Below are 26,412 nucleotides of genomic sequence, written 5' to 3'. Positions count from 1 at the left end.
CAGATGCTGGAGATTAGAGTCAAGAGTGTGGTGCTGGAAGAACACAGTAGGTCGGGCAGCATCCGAGGAGCAGGAAAATTGACATTTCGGTAAAAACCCTTCATCAGAAAGGGATTATAGATGGCAGGTGAGAACAGAAAAGAAGCTGAATGAGTGATAATGAGAGCTGAAGGTAGCAGAGAATCAGTCGTCTATGCTGAAAGCCAACCATGTAACGTGATAATAGGCCTTCGAGTAGGTGAGCCTGAGTTGACTGTGCTAAAAGCAACTCATGTTATAAGAGGACTGGGTTTAGGGTGGACAATAGATTCAGGCTCTAATGTTAGTCCACTTAATGTTGAGTCCTAGATGCTGCAGGGTCCCTTTGCAGAAAATAAGATGTTGATCTTTAAGCTTGAGCTGAGGCTTGATGGAACAGTGCTGCAGGCCTGCAATGGAAATGTTGGCATGGGAACATGGTGGTGTGTTGAAGTAGCAGATGACAAAAAAGAGATTCTTGAAGTTGAGGGGAAAAATATGATTTTCTCCATAAAGTTTCAATGACTGTATGAGAATGTTGCTAGGAAACAGGGATGCATTTACATTTCATTATTAGCTCAGCTCTCCTCATTTTTATGCAGTTTCCAATTCTTCCTGATGGCTGCAGCTCACCAGTGACTTCACAAGGACTCTTTGTTGACCATCATTCTCTGGTATCTCATGGCACAGTCCATGGGCAGCAACCACCTCCACCCTTCCTTCACTAAAATAAACCTTCTCCCCACAACATTCTGGTCAATCTTGGACAAACTTAACACACTTCAATACTTCAGCATTTCAGCACTCTGCTTTGGAGCTCTCATATGTCTTACATTAGGAAGCTCTTGCCAGGTCAGTCTACACGCAGGGACACACACCTATCCTTCGCATCTGCGCAACATGTATCTCAGGTTTCATAACCACTGACTCACTTTGTTCTTTCTTAGACACTGACAGCATCTCTGTCTTGCCTTCCCTTGCCTTTAGTGCAGACTGAAAACCAAGCAGCTTGTCACTGTTAAACAGATGAACATGTTGCTGTATGCACCATGTTACATCAACATCACACCTATAGCGGGTGTCAGCAATGTGTGCAACAAGCACCGTGCATTTGATTCAATGAGACGGACATGCCTTAAGGTCTTTAATCAAGTCAAGGGGCACTATGGCCAGTCAGGGGATATTGTTTGATTTCAGTCTGGGGGGTGGTGGGGGCATGGAAGGTTGGCCATAGTCTGTCTTGCAAGTCAAGTCAAACCAGTCAACTGTTTACAGGTAGGTCAGTCAAGTTGCTGTAGTGACATCAGTCCAGTGCGACAGAGGAATGGAGGTGGCTGGAAGAGCTGTTGGTGGTGATGGTGAGGTGTCTCTGTTGAGTGAAGAAGTATAGGCATGAAGCTTTGGATGATGGTGTGGATGAGAGTCATTGAAGGAAAATATAGCATGCAATAGTGAGGGTGGTATAGCATGAAACTTGGTGGGAAGGTGAGTGGACTGGTAGAGTTAGAGTAAGTATGAGGTAGTGGAGAGAGGATTATGGCACTCACCACCACAGAGTGGAGAAAGTCATTGGTATTCTTATGACATTATACTTATGGTATTACTTATGATATTATTACTGACATGTGGAAACTGCACTGACATAGTTGGCCACCTCCATACAGGTTGACAGTGTCTGGTGCCCATGGTTTCCTGAGGGCAGGGAACAGCCCTACTCTTTACCACTCCATATCCACCATGACCTCCGAGTCCCTGCCCGTGAACCAGGGTGACAACTTCCTTTCTCAGCCATCTCCTTCTGATTTGTGGTCAAGCAAAACACTTGAATTGGTTGTTCCTGGCTCGCAGCTTTAGAACTGATGCTCAGCTAAGGTTAAATATGCTGCCAGCAGTATGAATGCCAGAAAGTCCTGGCATTTGTGAGCACTTTCACCTCTCCTGACCATGTAAATATGCAAGGAGGACCTATTAGTTTGCACAACCATTGAAGTGAGCAATGGAAGATTGCATGACAAAGTTGTCAGAATGTAAAGAGAAAACCTCCATAAACTTCCCAAAATTGAAATATAGCCAAAGTATGGGAAGTTTCAGCCTAATAAAGTATTGTTGAGATTGACCCTTTCATTTTCTTCAAAACTATCCCATTGTTATTCTTACCCTTGAGCAGGAAAACAAAGCAAAGAGTGACCTCTGCTCAAGATCTTGAGCTTAACTCACAATTCCTTTTCCCCAGCATATTATAGTCTCCTTCGCCTCAGATGTGAGCCAACTTGTTTTTGTACAGTTGCATAAGTTGTGCCATATGTCCCATTCCCTTGCCCTGTGTTGGTCCTGTTTATATATGTCAAGGTCACCCATTGAATGTTTTCATATTAGTAAATGGCCTGGAAGGATGCTATCAACACAGCTCAAGCTGTTTAATCAAAATCAGGCAGCAGTAGCAGGGCCATTGTGAGAAGTCCTTTTGTCTGACTGCCAAATTTTAAACCACAACTTTATTAATGCCTTTCTGGTTAACTACTGTTTTAGCAAAAGATTTGAACAGTGCAGCTCTAGGCCAAGAGACGGATGCTACAGCAAAGAATTTGATCAACTTTTCTTTAATTATGCTTGCGGGACCTCAAATTTACAGGAGTGACCTCCAGACCACAATAAGAAGAGTTAGTCAGTGTCAGCCAGGGGATCCTCCTTCCCCACCCTTTCTCCACCCCTGTAAGATTCTCTCCGTGGCTCATTCAAGTCCAAAAACAATTTTCTCAGTCCATCTCGAGCAGCAGCCTGCTGCAGCTTCACATTGTGTTCCAGGCCATCAGCCAGCTTCCACTTCCCGCTCCTTTCACACGGGCAAGGGAGTGGAGGTGTGCAGCTCGGCTGCTAGTGTTAGACCATTTTCCAGGTCTCACTCAACTGAGAACTGGCTATTTCTTTCTGCTCACATCAACATTTACCCACAGAATTCCAACCTGAGTTCAACACTCAAATTTGTTCAGGTGAAAGTGCAAAACTTGCATTGACTTCAAAAACAAAACTTTGCATTTATATGGTGCTTCTACATCCTCTTTTATATTTGTTCACGGGTTGTGGGTGATTTATTGCCCATCCCCGACCCGTTGGTTTGACTTTGATTGGTCAGGGTGATACCATGACATTGCAACAGAGATTGCCAATCTCCATGACTTTTTCTTGGCCTCAATGAAAAATGTTCAATGTTTGTATGAATTACTTTTTCTGACATGAAGTAGGTCCAAAATGGGCAGGTATGTCACACTGTGACCCTGACTCATAATCTTAAATTGGTTTCCTGTGGCATTCTTAGCCTGACCTGCTGCGCTTTTTCAGCAACACATTTTTAAGCTCTGATCTCCAGCATCTGCAGTCCTCACTTTCTCCTAGCATTCTTAGCACAGTCTGGATTATTTAAAAAATACCATTCAATTGCCCAATCATATCTAATGTTGGACATTGTATTCTGAGATTTGCGAGCTAGATTGGCATGCCGTACATGGTCAACTTGATGTGTTGTTGCATTTATGTAGCATTTTCAACACCACAAGATGTTCCATAGGAGTGTTATGAAACAAAATTTGATGTAAAACCACACAAGGAGAGATTATGCACAGTGACCAAAGCCTCATTAAGGCTTTTTTAAAAAGACAGCATTTATTCAATGAGTTTGAACATCATTTTACAGAGTAAAAAGTTCTTACCTGTTCAGTAATTTCTTAAGGTTTTGTGGGAATTTCAACAGCATATCCTGTGGAGGAACTGGCCAGCTCTGCAAGTAGCTGATGGTGTTTCACCTTTAACTGTGCAAGTGCAGACATCATTAGTTGCTGTCAGCTACACAGTTTAAATGATGATGAGCACTGACAGCACTACTGTCATTACAACCACAAAATGTACTCCTGTCATGCAATGGGCAAGCAACTCAACAAAATGTACCTTTGTATAATTTGGCAGCTCTCCCCAGCTGTATTAAAAATGCATGGTACTGACAAGGTTTGACTAATCGTTTTGTTTCCTTTCTTTAAGGAATCCTTAGGGATGCAAGTATATGTATTCCTTGTTTTCCTAATACTGTAAAAGTGATTGATGGATCTTCTCCAGAGTTGAATCAGACCTACTGTGCTTGAAACCATTGTCACTACATTATTGAATTTTCAAAAGACTGTTTCCTAACCTTGTATAGGCCAATCCAATGAACATCAAGCAGCACAAAATTGGTTTCTGTTTATGACTGATGATTAAAGCTCATGGTCACATTTTGCAGGAGTTCATTAGCTTGAGTATAATTCTTTTATATTTTTCCAAACTTTAATGCCTCCTGTCATGTGTCATCTCTCAATTATCTTGGTTTTTTGCTGTGTTTTACAATGGTGAAAAATTGCCTCTCATTAGTTTCTCAGTCTGGTGAGAAATATTGATAGCACACAATTAAAACAGAAATACTCTAAAATTATTCTAAAAAGCATGGGAACCAACTTTTTTAAAGAGCAGTAGGTGCCCAGAATGCATTCTATACAATTAAATTACTTTAATCTCTAATTCATCAGAAAAAATATTCTAATTCACTTGCTAATACAGAACATCAGTACTGCTGAAGAAAAAGACAAATTTTGTATTGTGCTCAGCAGGAAAATTTGTAAGAAATACAAAAGTAAAGGGGAAAAGAGATTTATGCTACATGAATGGAGAGTGCTGATTCATTGCAAGTGGACTCTGATTTGTAGAGGCATTGCCATGGAGATTACACTAGTTAATGATGACTGACTGTTAATTGTCAAGCTCTGTTTACATTTTATCAAGGTAGCCTGACTCTGATTGTCAAGTTATTGCCCTAAGTAGTCAACCAGAGAATTTCCTTCAGTTATTCTGTTGCATTGTAATGGGCGCAATGTTTCCACATGTTCCTTCAATCTGCAAATGCAGGGCTTAAGGGTTACTGGGAGAATGGGGTTGAGAAACTTATCAGCCATGATTGAATAGTAAAGCAAACTTGATGGGCTGAATGGGCTAATTTCTGCTCTTATGTCTTATGGCCTTATTAGTTCATGCAGCTTCTGTGTACAAGTGAGCCCAACTAACTGGTTGTCAGCATAATTCTTCAGAGTCAGGATTATGAAGCAAAAGTTATTCAATTGCAAATCAGATCTAATATTAGATATTGTTGAGAGTTTTGCAGATGTAAGCCAATTGGGTATATCATTACCTTACTTGTTGTAAGCAACTGAAGGGATATGATATTGATATGACATGCCAGATTTTGGGGCATATGGCCTACAGTTAGCTGTCCCTTCTCATGCCACATAAATGTTGCTCTTCCTTTACTTTGATCTGTCTTGCGAATTATCCTGATGAGTGCAAGCCAAAAAGATTTGACAAATTGTGGCTTTTTCGGCAAAACGGAGGAAGGATATTATTAAGCTGGAAAGGGTTCAGAAGAGATTTAACAGAAGTTGGCAGGTATGGAAGGTTTGAGTTGTAAAGGAAGGCTGGAAAGGCTGGGACTTTTTTCACTGGAGCATAGGAGGTTGAGAGGTGACCCGATGGAAGTTTATAAAATAATGAGAGGTTTAGATACAGTTCATGGTAGTCTTCCTTTCAGTAGAATGAGGGATTTCAAGACAAGGGGGAGAAGAAAGGTTTTAAGAAGACATGAGAGGCAAATGTTTTACAAAGAGGGTGGTTTGCATGTGGAAGGAACATCCTCATGAAGTGGTGGATTTTGGTACAATTACAAAGTTTACAAGACATTTGGATAACTACAGGAATAGGAAAGCTTTGATGAGATATGAACCAAGAAAAGGCAGGTGGGACTCGTTTAGCCTGGGATTATGTTCAACATCAACTGGTTAGACCTAAGGATCTGTTTCTGTGTTGTTACATACTTGAAATTAGCACGGTTACATACTTGAAATTCTTTTGTGCAATAGCAACATCTTTACACTGAGTTGGACGTAAATGGAGTTAACTTCCAGCATTAGTGATTGTTGCAGAAGCTATCACAACATTCAGATTAAATTGGATAGGTAGATGAAGGAAAAGGACATGAAAGAATATTATAAATGTGCTGAAGACTATTTACTCATAAAGATGATGTAGAGTAACACATTCACATAGGTTCAATAATTCATTCCTGTGCTGTAACTATTATTCAGAAGTATTGTGTCATAATTCTTAATTCAGGAAATAAAATTACTACCTGTGATTTTTGTTTGTGTGTTAGAGTTACTGGCAAGGTTGCAATATGTTCTCATCCCTCGTTGTTTTGAAAAGATGGTCATGAGCCTCCTTCATGAACTGCTGCAATCCATCTATCAGTATACCTAGACTGCTCCAAACAAGGGATATAGAACCTCTCTAGACAATGGGAGACTTTTAAGATAATTCTAAAAGGTATATTTCCCTCACATCAAACACCATATAGCAGCATAAGACATATAACGATAGATATATTATTTATAAACATAATTAGAACCTCTTTAAAAATTTTGGTTTCAATCCTTTTAAGAATAATTTCAAAACTATTTCTGTTCTAATTGTGCATTTTCATAACTTGTAATGATGTTCAGTTGGTACATGTATGATCAGAATCATTTTTCTTTTCTCTCCATAGATTTTGATCCAAGATATTTTTGGGCGTGGAGCCGCTTCCTTGATTACATCCAGTTTTGTTTAACATTCACTGTGTTGTGCCTCCTTATTACGTACCTGCTTATTGACTCTGAACTTTACGTGGAAAGTCTTGGCTTCTCAGCTGTCCTCATTGAAGCCATGTTAGGAATGCCTCAGCTTTTGCAGAACTTCAAGAACAAGTCAACAGCAGGAATGAGGTGAAAAAACATTCTCACTCATAAAAGTTCCAATATTTTTTAGGACTTTAAACATGCTTGCTTACATTAAAAAAAAGCAGTAGCAATGTTCATTTTTATTATTTATTCTTCTTACAAGATAACATAAAGCATGGGCCAGAGATATGTAGCAAATATAAAATATCTCAAGTACCAAAATGGTTCTTTTTATCAGGCATAATAGACTGATGAATAAGCTCAGACTGAAATGGATAGTGATCTGACTTCAAGACAGCAAATAAATCATCAATGTTGTATAACAATGCAAGGGTCTGAAAGATTAGATTAGATTCCCTACAGTGTGGAAACAGGCTCTTTGGCCCAACCAGTCCACATCGACCCTCCGAAAAGTAACCCACCCAGACCCATTTCCCCTCTGACTAATGCACTTAACATTATGGGTATTTTAGCATGGCCAATTCACCTGACTTGCACATCTTTGGACTGTGGGAGGAAACCCACACAGACATGGAGTGAATGTGCAAGTCCCACACAGACAGTCACCTGAGGCTGGAATCGAACCTGTAACCCTGGTGCTGTAAGGCAGCTATGCTAACCACTGAGCCACCGTGCTGCCCTACCAAAAGGGCTAATATTGAGAAGTGCCTTAAACACCATTATTATGATGTTGCCATACATTCTTGGTTTGAAGAACTGTTTAGATTACTTACAGTGCGGAAACAGGCCCTTCGGCTCAATAAGTCAACACCGACCCTCCGGAGAGCAACCTACCCAGACCCATTCCCTTACATTTACCCCTTCACCCAACACTACAGGCAATTAGCATGGCCAATTCACCTAACCTGCACGTCTTTGGACTGTGGGAGGAAACCGGAGCAAACCCGCACAGACACAGGAAGAACGTGCAAACTCCACAAAGACAGTTGCCTGAGGTGGGAATTAAACCCGGGTCTCTGGCACTGTGAGGCAGCAGTGCTAACCACTGTGCCACCGTGCCGCCCACCTTAGGATCTCAAAGAAGTTAGCTGTACTATCAGGTTCTTCCTGATAATCCTCTTGTTCTCTAAAGTAATGTCTCTGTCATCAAACAAAATGTAATTATGCCTTGATGCCGTCATGCAATAAATTAGATCTTGCTTAAGACAAGAACTTCTTCATGCTCCACAACTAAGTGGTTTTCCTCTACCACACTTGATACTCGGCCAACAGGTCTTGAGGATCCCTACCCTGAAAAAAGATGGTGGCAGCTGATCAACGTTATAAAGAACAGTTGTAGAGAGAGCTCATACATACACTATGATAAGCAATGAGATGGATACAAATACAGGAGTAAACAATCATTTTTAAGAATAGCAGAGGGTGGGCGATGGAGCTGCACAAGGATCAGTGCTGGACCCACGATTATTCAAAATTTATCTTACCAATTTAGATTGTGGAGTCAGTGAATCAGTTTCTGAATCAGGAATCACTCTGCATTGAAAGTGATAGTCAACACTTACTAGATGAACCCTGACAGTCTTGATATATGCTATGGAGAAGGGGGGTGTGCGTAGAGGGGGGTGGGGGTCTGATCCCTCCTATTTGGGCATCATGTCTCCAATGGAGGTACCCCAAATAGTCCCCATTTCTGCTCTATTCACCCCGCCCTCCCAATAACATGCCCCAAACACCCCTCCCTGGGGCCAGAGACCACCCCACCTACTTTCAGTGATGATACTTAGGTGGAACTGGACTCGTTTCAAAGGACTTACTGCCTTGGTGGCTAACTGATTGTCGGGCAACTCCCAGAGGCAGAATTGCATCCTGGACACGGGCAAAAGTCTCAGTCTGAGCTAATTAATAAACTGTCAGCTGTAAAGTAATTTGGGACATCCCATAGATTTGAAAATAGGCTGTCCCTCATCTTTTCAGAGAGGGTTTGGGACCACCATTTTCACTAATAATTCCGGTGTCAGACTGTTTTCTAGAGGAATGAAGCATAAAAGTGCAGAAGTTGTATTAAATTTGTTGTAACTCTGTTTATTATGTAAAGTATATAGAAAGAGATGGTGAAATAAAGATTTCCAAGAATAATAACAAATATATACCCATTATGGAAGAATAAACAGAAGTGGGGCAATTTTATCTTGAAAAGACAAGCCTAAGGGATCGTCTTATCGACCTTTGAATAGAGGTCTGAAATTATGAAAGACTTTCATGGATTAAAGATACCGAGAATGTTTACACTTGTGGGAGACAGAAACTAGAGGCATCAATATGACTTAGCAACCAAGACATCAGTTAAGAACTTCAAAGGAAACTCCCATAACTTATATAAATGTGAACCTCGCTACCATAGTTTGTAGTGAGACAAATAATGCTGATGCATCTAAAGGGCAACTTGACAGCATGGCATGATGTTGACTGTGAATAATATATATATTTTTATGAGTATCAATTGAGTTAAGTTTGAAATTTTAGATTTTGAAGACATGACATATGGATTTTTCTGGTGTCTGCGGGAATTAATAATTAACCTGAGTCTTTCTATAGCCATGGTGATTTTTAATCAATAGTTTGTGAGAGCAAGTTCTCAGAACTAGTGAGTTTTTATTTATTGTAGGAGTTTAATGAATAAGCAAGGAAAATAACTGTGTCTCAATTCTTGAGTTAGATTTTTCTCAATTTGCTTATTTTTTAAGCATGGATGAAACACTCATAGCTTAAAAGGAGAGATCTTTTCAGTCTTAATTTGAATTATGAGTAAGTTCTACAGAAGTTTGCATGTGAAAAGTTACAAATTAGATAACATGTCACTGTTTATGTTATAGGTAAATAGTTTGGTTTATTCTATTTCACTTCCATTTCTTTTGCTTCAATGAGCTCCTATTTTATGGTCTGCAACACAGCATGTTCATGTTTCAGTGCCTGGTTAAAACCAACAAAATAAAATGTGATTCATAAAACTAGATTTCAGTCTGGAATCTAACATCTTCAGTAATAACATCATTTGTGATCATAACAGTAGGAAGAAGGAAATGAAGAATAATGATCATAGTTAGATTAAGAAGAATGGGAGAAGGCAAGAGTAGAACATAAACTATGACATTGTTCGGGTTGTACGACCTCATTCCAAGCTATGTATTGTGTGTAGTTAGCTGTGATATGTAGAGGAACTCTTCTTATTCATTATGATGAAGGAAAGCTCCCAGTGCCTTACAAAACTGGTAAATAATTGAGCATCCCCGATTCTTGACCTTATACCAAGACAACAGTGATAAATTTGTGATAAATACAATGTAGAGCTATAGCATGGAAAGAGACTCTCATCCAGTTTTCCAATAACTTATAATCTTGCATGTTACGGCATTTCAAGTGTTCGTCTAAATACTTCTTAAAGGTCTTGAGGATTCTTACCTCTCCCAAATTTGTAGCCATGCACTTGATAAAGGAGCTATGAATTTCATTAGGGGAACAAACAAATAAATGGATTAATGGTCTTTACGAACTTGCACATTGATTTCAGTTATGAAAATTTTGGAAGATAATTGGCAAGTTGGGGTTTTCAATGTGGACATTGGACTACATATCTGTACTGCTATTTCCAGTGAAGTGGAATGAGGTAGCATAAAAATAAATAACAATACATTGGGCAAAGTTGTACTTTAGCTACTGGTGGTAAACCCAGCATTCTGGTTCAGCCACCAACCAGATACTCCACTCAATTTTGCTTTCCATTGAAACCAATATAAATGTAAACCAGGCAGGATATGTAACAAAACAAAATCAGAGAATACTAGAGAAACTTAGCAGGTTTAACAACATCTGTGGAGAGAGAAACAGAGTTAATGTTTTGAGAACAGTTCTGAAGGAGTCATATCAGACTTGAAACATTATTTCAATTTCTCTCTTCACAGATGCTGTCAGACATGTTGAGTTTTGCAAGCATATGTGTTTGTTTCATATTTCCAGGATCAGCGGTATTTTGTCTTTATTCGAGGATATGTAATGGGACAGATACCAATATGAGGGTATCAGCAAAACTGCATCTGCATATTGATGAAATATTGTAGTTCTTTTGGCTAGACTGCATTCAACAAATAGACAAGTCTTTTGATTCTGAGCTAGTTACAACTCACACATTTGGGATTTTATCTACATTGTGCCAAGTTTCACTTTGTAAAAACTTGCAGATTTATGATTGAACAATCCATCAGATTGGAATTGCAAACAATGCATTAACCAGGCAAGTATGTTAATGAAAGACTGCAGATGCCAGAGAAATCAGAGTCAAAAAATTGTGGTGCTGGAAAAACACAGCAGGTCAGGCAGCATCTGAGGAGCAGGAGATTTGATAGTTTGAGCATAAGCCCTTCATCAGGAATTTGAAGGGGAAGGGGGCTGAGAAATAAATAGGAGGTTGGGGGTAAGGTAGCTGGAAAGGCAATAGGTAGATGCAGATGAAGGGTGATAGTGTTGGTCAGAAGGGAGGATGGAGCGGATAGATGGGAAGGAAGATGGACAGGTAGGACAGTTCAAGGGGGTGGTGCCAAGTTGGATGGTTGGATCTGAGATGAGGAGGGGGAAGGAAAGATAAGGAAACTGGTGAAGTTGATGTTGATGGTGTGTGGTTGGAGGGTCTCAAGGCAGAAGATGAGGCATTCTTCGTCCAGTCTTTGGGTGGCTTGGATTTGGCAGTGGAGGAGGCCCAGGACTTTCATGTCCTTGGGGGAGTGGGAGGGGGAGTTGAAGTGATTGGCCACAGGGCAGTGGGGCTGTTTGGTGCATGTGTCCCAGAGATGTTCCCTGAAACGTTCGTGAGTTGGCGTCCTGTCTCCCTGATATAGAGACCACATTGAGAGCAATGGAAACAGTAGATGAGGTGTTTTGATGTGCAGGAATATCTCTGCTGGATATGATAGGATCTTTTAGGGCCTTAGATGGGGGTGAGGGAAGAGGTATGGGTGCAGGTTTTACACCTGTTGCAGAGGCAAGGAAAGGTGCCAGGAATGGAGGGTGGGTTGGTGTGGGGCATGGACCTAACCAGGAGTCACGGATGGAATAGTCTCTGCGGAACGCAGATAGGGGTGGGGAGGGAAATATATCTGTGGTGTTGGGATTTGATTGTAGGTGGCATAAATGGTGGAGTATAATTTGCTGTAACTGGATATGAGTGAGGTGGAAGGTTAGAACTGGGGTGGGGAGGGTGGTGGGGGGGAATGGTACAGTGTAGTAATAATGACAGGAACACTATTATTACTGCCCTGTACCATTCTACATTAGATAGCAGCTATACAACTTTATGTATGAATTTCAAATGCGCAATTAACATCCTTCTGATAAGACCAAGTTACTGAAGTACACATTATGAACTATCTCTTGGTGTATTGTCTAGACTTCTTAACATGTACGTACTGAGCCATGGGTTCGGTCAATGTGAGACAGCTCTCTTATACTTCCTTATGTCTGCACCTAGTTCCAGTGCCATTCAGTAATTTTAAAAATCTCTAAATCTCTAAATGTAGTTCAGTGATAGCTGTCAGTAGACCAATCCCATCTTGTTTTTAACATGTAATAGCTTATGATGGTACAGTGTTTCCTCCTTATAAAAAAAAAGAGGAAATTCAATTGAAAGTATGCAAATCAAGTTTATTCTTTCTTGCAACTTTCTCAGATTATGAAGTTCAAGGTATTTACTTCTAGAGTAGATTACCTTCCAAAGATACAAATCATAATTGGAATCAGGTACAATACATTAATACTTGTTAAATTGCCTTACTTATCAAAATCTTCAAACACAATCTTTCTCTCTTCTATGTGTGAAGATGTATCAGAAAACTTCAAGAAATACATTTTTGCCAAATAGAGTCATAGAGATGTACAGCATGGAAAAAGATCCTTCGGTCTAACCCGTCCATGCCGACCAGATATCCCAACCCAATTTAGTCCCACCTGCCAGCACCCGACCCATATCCCTCCAAACCCTTCCTATTCATATACCCATCCAAATGCCTCTTAAATGCTGTAATTGTAACAGCCTCCACCACTTCCTCTGGCAGCACATTCCATACACGTACCACCCTCTGCGTGAAAAAGTTGCCCCTTAGGTCTCTTTTATATCTTTTCCCTCTCACCCTAAACCTATGTTCTCTACGACCTCCTGATGAAGGGCTTTTGCCCGAAACATCGATTTTACTGCTCCTCGGATGCTGCCTGAACTGCTGTGCTTTTCCAGCACCACTCTAATCTAGACTATGCTCTCTAGTCTGGACTCCCCCATCCCAGGGAAAAGACTTTGTCTATTTACCCTATCCATGCCCCTCATAATTTTGTAAACCTCTATAAGGTCACCCTTCAGCATCCGACATTCCAGGGAAAACAGCCCCAGCCTGTTCAGCTTCTCCCTATAGCTCAAATTCTCCAAACCTGGCAACATCTTTGTAAATCTTTTCTGAACCCTTTCAAGTTTCACAACATCTTTCCGATAGGAAGGAGACCAGAATTGCATGCAATATTCCAACAGTGGTCTCACCAATGTCCTGTATAGCCACAACATGACCTCCCAACTCCTGTACTCAATACTCTAACCAATAAAGGAAAGCATGCCAAACACCTTCTTCATTATCCTATCTACCTGCGACTCCACTTTCAAGGAGCTATGAACCGACACTCCAAGGTCTCTTTGTTCAGCAACACTCCCTAGGACCTTACCATTAAGTGTATAAGTCCTGCTAAGATTTGCTTTCCCAAAATGCAGCACCTTGCATTTATCTGAATTAAACTCCATCTGCCACTTCTCAGCCCATTGGCCCATCTGGTCAAGATCCTGTTGTAATTTGAGGTAACCCGTTTCGCTATCCACTATACCTCCAATTTCGGTGTCATATGCAAACTTACTAACTGTACCTCTTATGCTCGCATCCAAATCATTTATGTAAATGACAAAAAGTAGAGGACCCAGCACCGATCCTTGTGGCACTTCACTGGTCACAGGCCTCCAATCTGAAAAACAACCTTCCACCACCACCCTCTGTCTTCTACCTTTGAGCCAGTTCTGTATCCAAAATGGCTAGTTCTCCCTGTATTCCATGAGATCTAACCTTGATAATCAGTCTCCCATAGGGAACCTTGTCGAACGCAATACTGCAGTCCATGTAGATCACATCTACTGCTCTGCCCTCATCAATCCTTTGTTATTTCTTCAAAAAACTCAATCAAGTTAGTGAAATATGATTTCCCATGCACAAAGCAGTGTTGACTATCCCTAATCAGTCCTTGCCTTTCCAAATACATGTACACCCCTTGTCCCTCAGAATTCCCTCCAACAATTTTCCCAACACCGAGGTCAGGCTCACCAGTCTATAGTTCCCTGGCTTGTCTTTACCGCCCTTCTTAAACAGTGGCACCACGTTTGTCAACCTCCAGTCTTCCGGCACCTCACCTGTGACAATCCAGAATTGACATGCTTAGATTTGCTTTGACTAATAACTTAAATATGAATATTTGGGAGATTCTTTATCTTTTAATTTCAAATAATCTGCTTTATTCCTTTACTGGTTGAATAACAACATTTTGTACCTCAACTAATTAAATAAGGCATATTCTAATTTTATTTTGCACATTGTGCTTTATTCATGAGGCACAGATCTGACCTATTGAATCAATGAGGGAAAATACTAAAAGATTAATATTTTTGCTTAATTATTTTTATTGAAAATCATTCATGATCAAATAAAAAAGTGAAACCTAAACACAAGCTCATTTCTTGTCAAAATAGTAACAAATGTTTGTGTCCCTGGTTTAGAAAGTTTCCTCCTGCCAGTGGACCCCTGCCTAATGCCTTATTGTAATGCTATGACATATCATTATAGAGACACAGTCCTCTGAGTGAAATATTGAATTTAGATTCTGTTTGTTCCTTTGGCTGATAAAAATACAAGACAGACCAAAGAGACTAAGAAGTGTTTCTTGTATCCTAGCCAATATTTTTGGAGAACTTTCTCCTCCACAGTATTAATATTATTTTTCCTAAATAATTGTGCTGTTCTAGATTTTCTAAGACATTCAAATGTTTATATATTATCTCCAATTATGTAGATTCTTTTGTCTGTGTTTTAGACACATATTGATGACAAGTATAGTGGGCCTGATTATTGAAGTGATAATGATAGTGAAACTGTCACTGTTTGCTGTCATTACTCTACTGAGAATGACAGCTGCATTGGGAATCTGTGGTCTCCATAGCAAGCATGATTTGAAGAAATTTCCCCTTCTGTCTGTTAGACACACTGCAGAACCCCTTGAAACAGTTGCACCTTGTTAAATATGTTGCAACTGAATTTTTAACAGCATACTAACTTCGTAATTGTTATTAAACACCCTCCCTGACCCTGAAAAGTTCATTTTATATTTGTCGAACATCAAATTTCTCTTAAATTTTAAAGAGTCCATAATTTTTGCTTCTTTTGAAAGTATTTTTTTCATTTTGAAACTTTTTAAAACTTGTTTCAATTTTTGACTTAATTCAATCAGAAATATTTATTTTTCTATCTGAAATTTTAAATTGGAAGTGAAAAGTATTAAATGCATTTATCTTCCTGGTTTGCAATGTATGAATACATTGATATAATTGGTTTGCATAATTTTTTGCTGATATCACTGCATGCCAAAAGTTTCCCTTTTTAAAGAACAAATTCCTGGGATTTGGGTGTTGTGAACAATACTATAATTTATTGCCAATCCCCAACTTTCCCTTTGCCCAGTTGGGAAAGTGGTGAAGAGCTGTCTTCTTGAACTACTGCAGTCCATGTGGTGTTAGGGACACCCACAGTGCTGTTCGGAAGAGACTTCCACGACTTTGACCCAGCGACAAGGAAGGAATAGTAATATAGTTCCAAGTCAAGATGGTGTGCTTCTGGGTGGGGAGCTTGGGGAGATGGTGGTGTTCCTTGTATCTGCTGCCCTTGTCCGTCTAGATGGTGTGGGTCACCATTCAAAAGGTGGTGTTGAGGAGTCTTGGTGAGTTATTGCAGTGCATCTGTTCATGGTATATACCAACGCTCAAAATGCATGGGGTGGCATGAGGATCCAGCTGCCAAAAACTTTGAAATCACAGCGGAAAACATTTAATGAAAAGACACCCCCATAAATGGAATACTCAGAACCTGTTATTTCAATAAGGGGGTGGCTCTCTCTCTTGCTTACTGCTAATACCTACCAACAGCAAATGCAGGACAGGGGCAAACTGAATTGAAATGCAGAGACAATGTAAGTGATGGCAGCAAAAGAGGCTAGTCTGGCTGAAGATGGAAGAGAACAGTTTTGAACATTTTCAGTGAAGGAATAATGTCTTCTATGATCATTACTATCGTAATGAATTCCGTCAATTGGATAATTTAATACTGAACAGTTTATGTCCTCAAGATTAATGTTTATGTGTTATGATTATCTCAAAGAGGCTATCATAAAATTACTTGAAGTACAATGACTGTGTTAGAGACAAACATGGAACTGCTTAGTTCTGACCTGCCCAGTCTTTATAATGTATGTTCATAGTGTTTTGTTTTCCCTCTGTATTGCTGTGTTTGTTAGTTATTCGTCTCTTGAAAAAAGGAATTTGTTGCTAACCTTTGTCTCTGGTCATGTACTAACTTAATTACTACTTGCCTTGAAATTAACGCTTTCTTTATGTTTTGTAGCTGTATGTTTAAGGGAGCAGTGATGTTTATTGTGGACAATGTTGAATTCCATAAGCCTGATTTTATGCAAATTCAAATACCCTATTTGTCAACATAGGTGTAGGAGGTAATGTTGGTCATGACTGCATCATCAAACAAAGCAGTGAGTGAGAATGAAAATTGTCCTCTGAGAATCAAAATGTAATGCTTGAGAAAATCTCAAGAGCAGACCTCAGAGGGGGAAAAGAAATGACTCCTGGTGCAAATTGCTGCCACTGTGTCTTATTAGTTAAAGGAGTGAATGTGATGGTGGATTGGATGCCAAGCAAATGTTCTGCTTTGTCCTGAATAGTATTGAACTTCATGAATATTGTTTGGTCTGCGGCTATCCAGGCAGATGGAGAACATTCCATCTGACAGCTGACTTATAGTTTATAGATGATGGATAGGACAGGGGAGACAGGAGGTGAATTACTTATTGCAGGATTCAGATCATCGACCTGCTATTGTAGCTACTGTATTTGTATGTTCGCCTAGTTCAGTTTTCAGTCAATGGTTACCCCAGGATGTTAATAGCGAGAGATTCAGCAATAATTATGCCATTGAAAAACAAGGGGAAATGGTTCAATTCTCTCTTGATCAAGCTGTTATCTCCTGGCATGTTGTGGCAGGACAACAAATGTTACTTGCTAACTAACAATCCACACTCAAACTTTGTCCACAACTTGCTGTATATGAACACAGACTGCATTGGTATCTGAGGAGTCACAAATGATTTTGAATATTGTGTAATCATCAGCAAATATTTCCACTTCTGACATTATGATTGATGGAAAGTCATTGATCAAGCAACTGACGGTAGTTGGGTCAAGGACAATACCCCGAGGAACTCCTGCAGAGATATCTTTGTACTCAATCATTCTTGACGATGATTAGCCTCCAAGTTCACAACCATCTTCCTTTATATAATATACTACAATACAGCACAGTAGCAGGCTCTTTGAACAAACAATCCTGTACCAGTTCCTAATCCTTATTTAGACCGGTTACTTACTGTCTTTATGCTGTTTCCATCCCTCTGCTCACCTCCCAGCTTAAAAATTGCTAATATGCCTGTGTCCACCACTTCCACTGGCAGCATGTTCCAAGCACACCCACCACCATGTCTGTGAAAAATTTCTCCCTCACTTCTCCCCTAAACCTTCCTCCTCTCAACTTGACTTTCCACCCTGGGAAACAGTCTCTGAATATCCATTCCATCTATGCCTCTCTTAGTTTTGGTACCTCTATCAGGTCACCCCTTAGCCTCCACCTTTCCAGTGAAAACTATCTGAATTTATCCAACCTCTCCTCATAACTAAAACCCTTAAGACCAGGCAACATCCTGGTAACCTTCTCTGCACACTCTCCAAAGCATCCTCATACTGCTATTGGTGTGGCAGTCACAAATGCATGCAATGTTCCAAATGTGGCCAAACTAAAGTTCTACAGCTGGAATATAACTTGCCAACTTTTATATTCCATGCCCTGGCCGGTGAAGGCAAGCATGCTGTATGCCTTCCTGACCACTTTATCCACTTGTATTGCCACTTACAGTTATCTGGGGACATGTACAGCCAGATCCCTATGTATGTCAATGCTTCTAAGGGTTCTGGTATTTATTGCATGATATATAGTGAATACAATGTTCCAAAATGCATCACCTCGCATTTGTCAAGATTCAACTCCATCTGCCATTTCTGTGCCCAAACCTGCAATCTATCTATATATCCCACTGTATTCTTTGGCAATCCTCCTCACTATCTGCAAATCTACCAATTTTGGTGTCATCTGCAAACTTACTAATCAGACCACCTACATTTTCCTCCAGATCATGTATATGTATTACAAACAAAAAAGGTCCGAGCACTGAACCCTGTGGAACACCACTAGTTACTGACCTCCTTTCCAAAAAGCACACTTCCATAGCTACTCTGTGTCTTCTATGACTAAGCCAGTTTTGAATCCTTTCAGCCAGCTCACCCCAGATTGCATGAGACTGTACCTTCTGTATAAGCCTGCCATGAGGTACCTTATCAAATGCCTTACTTATGTCCATGTACACAACATCCACTGCCCTTCCCTCATCAATCATTCTTGTCACCTCCTCAGAAAAGTCAAACAAGCTGGTGAGACATGACCTTCCCTGCACAAACCCATGCTACCTATCACTAACAAGTCAATTCACTTCCAAGTGTGAATAAATCCTGTTTGTGCTAGGTATGACTTCAGCCAGTGGAGAGTTTTCCCCCTGATTCCTGTTGACTTTAGCTTTTTCCAAGGCTTCATGATGCCACACTGAATCATTTGCTGCCTTGACATCAAGGGCAATCACTCTCACTGCACCTCCAGAATACAGCTCTTTTGTCCATGTTTGGACCATGGCTATAACTAAATCAGGACTGAATGGCCCTGGCAGAACTCAGACTCAGTGTCAGTGAGCAGGTTATTCCTTTGTAAGTTTTGCTTGACAGCACTGTTGATGATTGAGAGCAGGTAGATAGAGTGGTAACTGCCTTGCATTTGTCACACATTTTTGTGGTATTGAGATAGCTGGGCGAGTTCCCATATTGAACAAAGTGTTCTGACAGAGAGTCTCACCAGACTCAAAATATTAATTTTGTTTCTCTCTCCACAGATGCTGCCAGAACTGCTGAGTTTCCCAGGATTCCCTGTGTTTATTCCAGCATCTGCAGTATTTAAGTTTCCATATGGTCTGGCAGATGCCAATACCTTAAGCTGTACTGGAACAGCTAGTTCTGGAGCTGACCTTTGATAATTATTGCCGAAAAGCTTTTGAGGCTCATAAGCTCTGCAGCATCCACTGCCTTAATATCATGAAGTGGATCAAACGTGTAAACTATATTAATGACTTGGGAGAAGAAAGTGAATGTACTGTAGCCAAATTTGCAGACATTAAACTATATAGAAAAGCAGATACAGGCAATTTACAGAAGGCAAATAGAGTATAATGTGGGAAAATGCACTTTTGTTCATTTTGGAAGGGAGAACAGAAGAACAGTATTATTTAAATGGGGAGAAACCACAAAAAGCTGCAGCACAAATGGACTTGGGGGTATTTGTGCTCAAAAAATAGAAAACTTACAAACAGCTACAGCAGATAATCAGAAAGGCTAATGGAATGTTGGCCCTTATCTCCAGGGGGTTGGAATATAAGATTAGGGAAGTCTCACTCCAACTGTATAAGGTGCTGGTAAGACCACATCAGGAGTATTGTGGGCAGTTTTGATCCCCTTATTTAAGGAATTCTATAATTTTATTGGAGGCATTTCAGAAAAGGTTCACTGGGATGGTCGCTGGTATGGAGGGATTGTCATGGGAGCAAACGCTACACAGGTTGAGACCCGACTCACTGGAGTTTAGAAGAATGAGAGGGGATCTCATTGAAACATACAGAGATTCTTCAGGGGCTTGACAGGATAAATGCTGAGAGGATGTTTCCCTTCATGGGGGAGTCCAGGATTAGAGGGCATAGTCTCAGAATAAAGTAGCACCAATTTAAGAATAAAATGAGGAGGAATTTCTTCTCTCAGAGGGTTGTGAATCTTTGGCACTCCTTGCCAAAGAGAGCTGTGGGGGTAGAGTCATAGAGGTGTACAGCATGGAAACAGACTCTTCAGTCCAACCCGTCTATGCCAACCAGATATCCCATCCCAATCTAGTCCCATCTGCCAGCACCCGACCCATATCCCTTCAAACCCTTTCTATTCATATACCCATCCAAATGCCTCTTAAATGTCACAATTGTACCAGCCTCCATCACATCCTTTGGCAGCTCATTCAATACACATACCACCCTCGGCGTGAAAACGTTGCCCCTTAGGTCTCTTTTATATCTTTCCCCTCTCACCCTAAACCTATGCCCTCTAGTTCTGGACTCCCCGACCCCAGGGAAAAAACTTTGTCTATTTATCCTATCCATGTCCCTCATAATTTTGTAAACCTCTATAAGGTCACCCCTCAGCCTCCGACGCTCCAGGGAAAACAGTCCCACCCTGTTCATCCTCCCTATAGCTCAGATCCTCCAACCCTGGCAACATTCTTGTAAATCTTTTCTGAACTCTTTCAAGTTTCACAACATCTTTCCGATAGGAAGGAGATCAGACTTTCACGCAATATTCGAACAGCGGCCTAACCAATGTCCTGTACAGCCACAACATGACTTCCCAACTCCTGTACTCAATACTCTGACCAATAAAGGAAAGCATACCAAACACCTTCTTCATTATCCTATCTACCTGCGACTCCACTTTCAAGGAGCTATTAACCGACACTCCAAGGTCTCTTTGTTCAGCAACACCTTACCATTAAGTGTATAAGTCCTGCTAAGATTTGCTTTCCCAAAATGCAGCACCTCGCATTTATCTGAATTAAACCCCATCTGCCACTTCTTAGCCCATTTGGTCCATCTAGTCCAGATCCTGTTGTAATCTGAGGTAACCCTCTTCGCTGTCCACTACACCTCCAATTTCGGTGTCATATGCAAACTTACTAACTGTACCTCTTATGCTCGCATCCAAATCATTTATGTAAATGACAAAAAGTAGAGGGCCCAGCACCGATCCTTGTGGCATTCCACTGGTCACAGGCCTCCAGTCTGAAAAACAACCCTCCACCACCACCCTCTGTCTTCTACCTTTGAGCCAGTTCTGTATCCAAATGGCTAGTTCTCCCTGTATTCCATGAGATCTAACCTTGCTAATCAGTCTCCCATGGGGAACCTTGTTGAACGCCTTACTGACATCCATATAGATCACATCTACTACTCTGCCCTCATCAATCTTCTTTGTTACTTCTTCAAAAAACTCAATCAAGTTTGTGAGACATGATTTCCCACGCACAAAGCCATGTTGACTATCCCCAATCAGTCCTTGCCTTTCCAAATACATGTACATTCGGTCTCTCAGGATTCCCTACAACAACTTGCCCACCACCGAGGTCAGGATCACCGGTCTATAGTTCCCTGGCTTGTCTTTACCGTCCTTCTTAAACAGTGGCACCACGTTTGCCAACCTCCAGTCTTCCAGCACCTCACCTGTGACTATCGATGATACAAATATCTCAGCAAGAGGCCCAGCAATCACTTCTCTGGCTTCCCACAGAATTCTCGGTTACATCTGATCAGGTCCTGGGGATTTATCCACCTTTAACCATTTCAAGTCATCCAGCACTTCTTCCTCTGTAATCTGGACATTTTGCAAGATGTCACCATCTATTTCCCTACAATCTGTATCTTCCATATCCTTTTCCACAGTAAATACTGTTGCAAAATATTCATTTAGTATCTCCCCCATTTTCTGTGGCTCCACACAAACGCCACACAAAGGGTAGAGTCCTTGAGTCTGTTTATCTCAACCTTAAGGTTGATTCTTGACAGATTCTTGTTCAGTATGGGAATCAAGGGTTTTGGAGAGAGGAAAGGAAAGTGGATTTGAGGAATGTCAGCTCTGCCCAGATCTATTGTGTGGTAAAGTAGGCTTGAGGGATGGAACAGTCTACTCCTGCTCTTGTTTCTTATGCTCTTATAGACTAGCATCTGTCATGCTGGGGGCATGAGAAGGAAACCAAGACTGATCAACCAGTGAGCACTTCAAGCTGAAAATAGATGCAAATGCTTTGTCTTTTACACTGATGTTCTGGATACCCCATCATTAAGAATGAGGATATTTATGAAGTCTTCATGTTAGTTGTTTAATTGTCCACCATTATTCACATCTGGACATGGCAGGACTGTAGAACTTAGATATGATCCATTGGTGGTGAGATTGCTTTGCCTTGTCGACTTATTGCTGTTTCCATCGTTTGTACCCCTTGTAATCCTGTATTGTAGCTTCACCAGGTTGTCACTTCATTTTACTGATGTCTGATGACACGCCCGGCATGCTACTCTACATTTTTCATTGAAACAGAGTAATTTCTTGGATTGATGGTGATGGTGATGCCAAGCCATGAGGTTACAAATTGTACTTGGACGTAATTCTGCTGCTGCTGATGGCCTATAGTGTTTCAATGATGCCCATTTGAGAGTTGCTAGAATAAAACAAAGAATTGTGGACATTGGAGATCTGAAACAAACAAAAGCAAAAATTGCTAGAGAACCTCAGCAGGTCTAGCCGCATTTGTAAAGAGAAAGCAGAGTTAATGTTTCGAGTCCATTGGCCATTCTTCAGAACTGGATTTCTCTTCACATGCTGCCAGACCTGCTGAGTTTCTCCAGCAATTTCTGCTTTTTTTTAAGAGTTGGTGGATTTGATCAAAGTCACACAACACGATGAAGAGTATCCTCATTGTGAAGATTGACTTTGTCTCCACAATGACTGTAACGACTGTGAAATAGTCACTCCTACATACACTGTCATGGACAGAGACTACTGTAGCAGGCATTTTGATGAGGATGAGATCAGGTATGTTTTTCTCTGTTGTTGGTTTCCTCACCTCCTCCAGACCCTGTCTTGAATCCAAGTCCTTTTGCACTCAGCCAGCCCAATCACTAGTGGTGCTGTGTATAGAAGTAGTCTCAGTAATGTATGTTGAAGTTCCCCACCCTGAGCACATGCTATGACTTTGCCACACTCATTACTTCCTCGAAGTGATGTTAAATGTGGAGGAGCAGCATTGAGTCATCAGCTGAGGGGATTGGAGATTAGTTGTAAATGGTAATCAGCAGGATATTTCCTTCTCATGCTTAATCTGATGCCATAAGACATCATGGGATCTGGAATCCATGTTGATGACTCTTAAGGCAATTCCTTTCTAACTGTATACCACTGTGCCTCTAACTCTGGTTGGTCTCTGCTGGGGGTGTGAGCAGTACTTTCAGGGTTTTGAACGAGAGTGTCTGGAACGTTGTAAGGTATGAATCAATGAGCATAACCATATAAGTCTGTTACTTGAATAATCTGTGAAACAGGTCTCCAAATTTTGAGAAAACCCCACAGATATTAGTTAGGGGGACACTGCACAGACAACAGGACTGGATTTGCCATTGTTGTGTCCAATGCTTAAGCCAATGCTGCATGGTTCATCTGTTTTCACTCCCTTTTTATAGACTTTGTAGCAGTTTGACACAGCTGCATGACTTACTAGGTCATTTGAGAATGCAATTAAGAGTGGATCCGGAGTCACATGTAATCCAGACATGGTAAGGGCAGCTGTTTTCCTTTCCTGAAAGGTAATTAGGATAGATGTTAATCAGGTACAGAGATCATTTGATCATTGTAGATGGCTTTCTTTGAAATCAGTTGTGAGTACCCTTAATTCACTACTGACCAAAAACTCCCAACTCAGTGTAATTTTATTATGGAAATTGAGATTGTGATGTTCTTCAGTGTTGGGAAATGGAGCATTTGTATATACAGTGCTCAAATCAATCATTTACAGCTCAGGGTCTAACATGCTGGTAAAAGGTTTGATGTCAAATAAACGTACACTGTCAGAGCCAAGGTGCTTACCCTTAATCTCAGTTGAACACCATTAATCTCAGAACAGTGACAATATATTTCCAAACCAGCAGCTAATGTCCAGAAACACCAGCAACTCTATTTTCCAAAATGGGCAGTTTTATATATGACTCTTGAATGCAATGGAAAATGGTGAAGATCTGCCTAATTTTCAAGTAGTCTAGGTTAGAGTGGTGCTGGAAAAGCACAGCAGGTCAGGCAGCATCCGAGGAGCAGGAAAATCGATGTTTCGGCCAAAAGCCCTTCCAGCACCACTCTAATCTAGACTCTGATCTCCAGCATCTGCAGTCCTCACTTTTGCCTAATTTTCATGTAACATAGTGGTGGCTTCTGTTTCAGAATTGGAGCTCAAACTTATTCGTGCTATCATTTCTGAACTTTACAGGCCAAGAAGTTTGAAAACAGTGGCTATTTAAACAATGGTCAGTATGTACAGAGAGATATTGCAGAATGTATTATAGAATGGCAGAAGTAAGTACATCCTCATTTGGAATAGTGGAGGAAGAAAGAGGAAAGTGTTAGGAAGGGTTGCAAGAGTGGAAGATGACGGTATTAAGGACAATTCTGGGAACATTGAAAAGGCTAGAATGGTAGAGATGGTGAAAGAAAATATTTCAGAGAATGAGGAAAGGGGACCTGAAGAGGAAAACCCAGTGATGGAGTAGTGAGATGAGAAACAGGTTTGTATAGGAGGACCCCAGGATTCCAGCGTCACACAGAACTAGAGGAAATCAGCAGTGGTAGGGGAGAATTTTAAAGTGAACACTATAATCTTTACATGATTTCTTTTGATCATAGGAAGCCAACTGAGCATGGTGAGGACAAGGAAGACGGAGGTGTGGGTTTTAGTGTGGGTGGCAACATGAACTAGATGGATTGTATGCCTTATATATTAATAAGGCAAGAAGTAGGGAGAAAACATATATTGGATATGTCAACTGTAGAGAGCTGGAAGGATTCAGAGGTAAGTTGGTTGAATGTAGTGATGACATTAACAGGCACTAGACAATATAGCCCTAAGTCAAGTAGTGAGCACATCTATGTCTGGGAAACTGCAGATTGCCAATCAAGACAACACCCTGAGCCCCCTGAAGTGCCCCTGTTCTAACAGGTCAACAAAATTCAGCTTCTACCAGTATATGCTGAGTTGTATGCAGTACCTCCTGCAAGCTGCAGTCCCACTCTGTCCATTTACAGTTCTCTGAATGACAAGCTCCTGATGCAGCTTGTGCTGATCATATTGTTCACTGTCTGACCTCCAATCAAAGGCAATTGGGAGGACACCCATTCTGAAAAAGTATTTGAAAAAGTGTCCAAAGTGTAGCAAGTAAAATCTCAGGAGTACTGAGTATTTATTGCAGCATCTCCAAATGTTTTAATTGGTTGCTGTTGTGTTTCCATTTTGCTTTTACAGTTGGATTTCAGGAAAACTGGGAAAGCCAGGAATGCAGCCTTAAATCTGAATTTTGGTGAAATATTTCTCCAATTCTGTACTTCATGTCTATTAAAAGAAAACCTACCTCCCTGAAGAAAGTTGAACACAAATGGCCCAATGCATGTGGAAGGCAAGGGTTTAGACCTATCTACTTCCTGACAGACTTATATTTTTCCCACTTTTAATCCCCTTCACCCATCTACACTCAAACCACGCAGTTCTTCCAAGTTAAAATTCCTCTCAGCTCTTTAATTCAGAATTTTAAAGGGAGCAGAAATACAAACTCTAAATTAGCCTGACATTTTTTCATTAGATGTAAACTGAAGGTGCTAAATTTCTACTTATCTAACCATGACTAATGACCTACTTGGAAGTGCAAGGAGCCTAAAGGAATATTAAGTTGCTTCTAAAGTACTACAGATGAAACATCAATACTTTCCATGTATTTCCTCATTTCTGGAGCCTGAAGTAAAACAAGTGCGTTATATAATGTGCCCAATTCTTCAAATTACAACTTTGCTAGAATATTACTGGCAAGGATCATACATTATCAGTAGCACTTTATCAAGAATACTTTAAACAGATTTTTTCTTTCTTTTTCTGTGCCCTTATACAGAAGGACTTGTATCTACAAGTCAGGTTTTTCCAAACATCCTATGCAGCAATCATTTCCAAAACTTTGAAAACCCTGTTGCACTTAAATGATAATTATTTTCAAACTTTTATGGCCTTTGACTTTCATAAGTATTGCAAAAGTAAACCAAGATTTCTTTAGCAAGTCGAAATGTGTTGACAGTTGGTAAGGTGGCTTAAAAAATACCTTGTTGAGGATAAACAGGAATAGGTCTTGCCAGTGTTGCCCGCATCTTGTAAGTGAATTAAGAAATATTATATGCTTCAAGGAGTCACTCAGTTGACATTGTCAGGGCACAGTTTTAATTTTAATTTGGAGGTGAGAAGTCAAAGTAAAT

At 40.5% G+C, this 26,412-nt stretch overlaps 1 protein-coding gene and 1 long non-coding RNA gene across 2 annotated transcripts in view; one reads left to right on the top strand and one right to left on the bottom strand.

Annotated features, from left to right (window-relative positions):
- LOC140496331 (solute carrier family 66 member 2) overlaps positions 1–26,412 on the top strand; it is a 73,365-nt gene that overhangs the window by 35,676 nt on the left and 11,277 nt on the right. The window contains exon 3 of the mRNA XM_072595942.1: positions 6,635–6,851. Coding sequence (XP_072452043.1) covers positions 6,635–6,851 — 217 coding nt within the window. The remainder of the gene's footprint in view (positions 1–6,634; positions 6,852–26,412) is intronic.
- LOC140496332 (uncharacterized) lies at positions 3,751–14,244 on the bottom strand. The gene is made up of 3 exons (XR_011964240.1): positions 14,165–14,244; positions 6,730–6,821; positions 3,751–3,824 (listed from the first exon to the last, which is right to left on the bottom strand). It is a non-coding gene; the product is annotated as an uncharacterized lncRNA (long non-coding RNA).

This window comes from Chiloscyllium punctatum, chromosome 26 (genome assembly GCF_047496795.1).
Source record: "Chiloscyllium punctatum isolate Juve2018m chromosome 26, sChiPun1.3, whole genome shotgun sequence".
Lineage (NCBI taxonomy): Eukaryota > Metazoa > Chordata > Chondrichthyes > Orectolobiformes > Hemiscylliidae > Chiloscyllium > Chiloscyllium punctatum.
Note: the sequence above shows the minus strand (reverse complement) of the source record. Positions and strands in the feature narration are given on the sequence as shown.